We start from the raw sequence: 4099 nt of genomic DNA on the forward strand, positions 1-4099 counted from the left end.
CAGACACAAAAGGAGCTGGCTACGGTTATGCTGCCGGCTGAATGTGTTAAACACCGCAGATAGAAAGGGGGCAGGACACCTCTCCCTGTGGGCAATGTCGGCCACACAAGCATCAAGGGGAGGACAGGACGCCGGCGCCTCTAGAACACACTGGAATGTAAGCTGGCCAACTTCCTGCGTTCAGGGGCAGGAGGGGGTGTGGGGGTTGTATTGAAGTCAACAGCACCACAGCCATGCCCCCCACAGTGCGATTGCCTGCCTTCCAGTCCAGTGCAATCTGCAAAAAATAGTGCTTGCAGCATTTTGCAGATTGGACTGGAACGCAGGCACTAATGTGCTTGCAGTGCCATTGACTTCACTGCCATGCATCCCCCACCCCCCCAAATGCAGGTGTTTTTCGTTGGTAGATCTCATTGAGCTTGTCATTTGAAAATTAGATCTCCGAATGAAAAATTGTGGGCGCCCCCTGCCCTAGACCTATGGGAATGAAGTCTGCTTGAAAGCCAACTGCAAGTCAAATACTTGTCAAAATTCTGAATCTCTCAGGCATCTCAAACTGATGCCAACAAAAGAAACCCTAAAGCTGGCTATACACTAGATTTTTTATGGTCAGATGGAAAAAGTGCAACAGATTCCTCCATCTACGCTAAACTGTGTGAATGGAGCAATCTCCCGCTGGGCCAAGCTTCAGTATCTTACTAATCGGCCCCGTTGGCTGTCAGAATACCTGAACAATATGATTGGTTGCAGGCATTGTTCAGGTGTTTTGAGAGCCAGCGGGGCTGACTAGCAAGATACGGAACCTTGGCTCAGTGGGTGGCTCCTCCATCCACACAGTTTAGCCTTATTGGAGGAATATGTTGCACTTTTTCCATCTCGCCATAGGCCCAATAAAATCTATAAGTGTATGGCCAGTTTTTGTAACAGCTCTGCAGTTGAGTTCCAGGCTGTGCACATCTACCGTGACCGTTATGCAGGGCTCTCATTTTTCCGGCTGTATTTTATATGATGGAATAGAACTGAACCACGCAAGAGTGAGCAGAAACTCACATCTCCCTGTTGGATGGAAGTTTGATTTATTGGTGGAAGATCCCACTGTTGAGTATTACAAATGGTAGATTTAGATAAATGTGGCCTTTAATGGGCACATTGTGAACCAACTTTAACCCATGTGATATTTGTGTAAAAGCTTGTGCACAAAATTAAGATACAATGGTGGTAAAATAAGGTGAGCCATGCAGCAAAGGCCTCATTCACACTGCCACACGTACGTGTGTATTGTACCATATGCAAATCAATGGCTCTATACACAGCCATGTAAAGAGCTGTATTTGCATAGCGTATATATGCGCAAAAACAGAATGGAACAAAGATGCGTCCGGGCAGCATATTTTACAAGCATACAGCACATTAAAAATTCCATAAAAGGTGGCCCTACACCTTACAACCATCGCAAGACCTTAGTCTTGCAAAGGCGGGCTTCTGATGACTGCAATGCTGAATGGGTAGTGTGCGCACACCGGCATTTGTCTCGAGCATCATTCAAACCAGCCGAAAACCGTAAGCTTTTCGGCTAGTTTTCCAGCATGCTCCTTAGACAAAAGACGTGCGACCGTACAGTAGAAACGGTCGCACGCCTTCATTCACACTGCATGATTCTTGTACGAGAATCGTGCAGTGTAAGGGCACCTTTACGAGTGATGCATTCAGGGATTGCAAATAGTAGACGCAATATACAAGTTTGCTTGCGTTGTGTGTGAATGAGGCCAAAGCCTTTAGCAATTTGAAAGTGAATCCATTTTTAAAAACCACCCCAATCGCAGTAATGAACATATGGCATATGCCTTAGGTACAGGATATCTACACTTGAAATGTCTGCCCGTTGTGTCCCCAAGTGCCATTTTCCATATTCAAAGTTTGCAGATCATGAATGCAATCACAGACTGGTCTACTGTCCATCATAACCAGTTCACTATATAAAAAAAACTGAAACATTGCACCAAATATGGTTTAAGGGAATTTATTGGTGGCCAAATTTAGCCATAGGTTGAAGGTTGTGACAATCAACTCCTCCAAAAGGAGAAGACAAACCACCCTGTGTACCTTCAGTCAGACCTTAATAGCAGTGAATGAGTTTTATTATTTTTCTAGGTGAACAGGTCAATTGCGTGATATCCAGCATTTAAAGTTAATGGCTTGTCCCCTTCTTTGTACAAGACAAATATCGCAAAGGTTCCAACTCATTCTCTTCCATGCTTGTCCTTTGCCTCATACTACCCGGCCATTTAGAAGGGGGCTATTCTCCCCACTTGCAGAGCGTCCAAGGGCATTTTGAATGAAGAGCCAAAGAGCTGAACGATCAGGAAACCAGTTGACAGCTGCATGGTTACTTTTGAGTGGGGTGTATGACTTTGCATGCCTAAGTTGGGAAAGGGAAAATACAATTATGCAGTATGGAAATTGGAGTAGTTTTCTAATACACCGATTAAGCAACGTAATAGCCAATCCAAGAATTGTTATAGAACCCTACCAACATTTTTGCACTGTATACAAATGTAACCTGCACTTTATTCATGCAACCCATTTGCACAAGCTGGATATGATCCAAATACATACCTGTAGGTGTAAGCTACTGCAGCTACTGCAAGTGCAGCCAGGAGAATGCCGACTGTAACAGCCATTCCATTCACTGAAGATGCTGCACCTTTGGAAGAGAAAACAGTGGGATACAGGTTAACCTCAGACTGTTCCATTTCAGGCAATACATCCTTGTACTCCTTTGTTGGAGAACAAAGTGCAGCTTTGGGTTCATTAGCCAAGAGATCATCTCACTGAATGAAAGCAGGCCATGTACGATTCTGCAGAGACTACAAAAAGGGCCAATTAGGGATCCGTGCCTATGCAATTAGTAGTTGTGGTAGAGTCTATGCCACCTGGGTAAAGCAAGAATTCTGTATGGTGAAAGGACATTAAGCTGACCCATGTGGCTAGTCTTTGGAACAGACTGGGGAACCAACAGCCTCTAAATGAAATTAGGCATGTCTAGTGGCTCAACTAGCAGTAATGTAATTTAGAGAGCCACCAGGAAGTGATCAATGGCAGACAGCTTGCCACTGCTGTAATGTCTGACCTGTACAGTAAAGCTTTTCACAGCCCATCTTGTGGCTCTAGGACAGTAATGCAAAATGAGGCCAGAGAAAGACTTAAGAGTTTCTGTTCAGTACAGGAGAACAATCACACTGGGCAGTATTAGTCCTGGCAATGTTAGGCTCTCTGGTTATGTGCAAGTCTACATGCACTATAAGGGCATTTTCTCTGAGCCAGTTAATGGCCGTCACCAGTGCTTGCTCACAAGTTAGGCCCCTAGTAACAAGATAGCTTCAGCGCTAGAAAAGTGTTGTCAGAGTACAACATGGGTTAAAGATTAAGTGTGTTTTTGCCTTTTTTTTTAAAGACCCTGGAGACAGACAGACCTGAGGACTATTATAGACTTTATAGCATTTTACCACATAAAGCTCATTCTGCTACCTACCTGCTGACACGCTAACTTGAGTGCTGGCAACAGCCAAGCTGACGTCATCAGTTAATGACACATTAACGCAGAAGACACCAGTTTCATTGAAGACCTGGCGCAAGACCAGCTGACAGTCAGAAGAGGGTTCCACTGGGCTGCAGACAGTTTGCTGTGGATTCTCACAGTCAGGACCAGAGATTACAGTGCATGCTTGTCTTGGTACACTACAAAAGATCATAGATTGTATCAGATGCAGCCATTTCATGTCTATGGAATTAGGTTACCAAATATTACATCTAAAATTCAATGACCACAAGGACTTTGGGACCTATATATGTGCTAAAGTAATGATACTAGAGCAGGGGCCTCAAAGTACAGGCCCAACTGCGGCCCGCGAGCCGGTACTATGTGGTCCGCAGCCAGCTGGTCCGCAGCCAGCTGACAAGTCGGGCACACGGTCACGGACCCTGTGCCCGACTTCCTGGAGCAGCTACATGGTCTGCATCTCTATCAGATGCAGAGCTGCTCCCGTCAGCTCCAGCCGGAGCTCTGTCAGTTCTGATGGCTGGGGGGGGGGGGGGGGGG

The 4099-nt window shown here is 45.5% G+C and overlaps 1 protein-coding gene across 1 annotated transcript in view; it reads right to left on the reverse strand.

Annotated features, from left to right (window-relative positions):
• Positions 1–2096: 2096 nt before the first annotated feature.
• Positions 2097–4099, reverse strand: part of PMEL (premelanosome protein) — a 13911-nt gene continuing 11908 nt past the window's right edge. The window contains exons 11-13 of the mRNA XM_018560775.1: positions 3533–3738; positions 2617–2704; positions 2097–2419 (exon numbers count right to left, since the gene is read on the reverse strand). Coding sequence (XP_018416277.1) covers positions 2269–2419; positions 2617–2704; positions 3533–3738 — 445 coding nt within the window. The 3' untranslated portion in view covers positions 2097–2268. The remainder of the gene's footprint in view (positions 2420–2616; positions 2705–3532; positions 3739–4099) is intronic.

This window comes from Nanorana parkeri, unplaced genomic scaffold, assembly GCF_000935625.1.
Source record: "Nanorana parkeri isolate BGI_ZX_2015 unplaced genomic scaffold, ASM93562v1 scaffold478, whole genome shotgun sequence".
NCBI lineage: Eukaryota > Metazoa > Chordata > Amphibia > Anura > Dicroglossidae > Nanorana > Nanorana parkeri.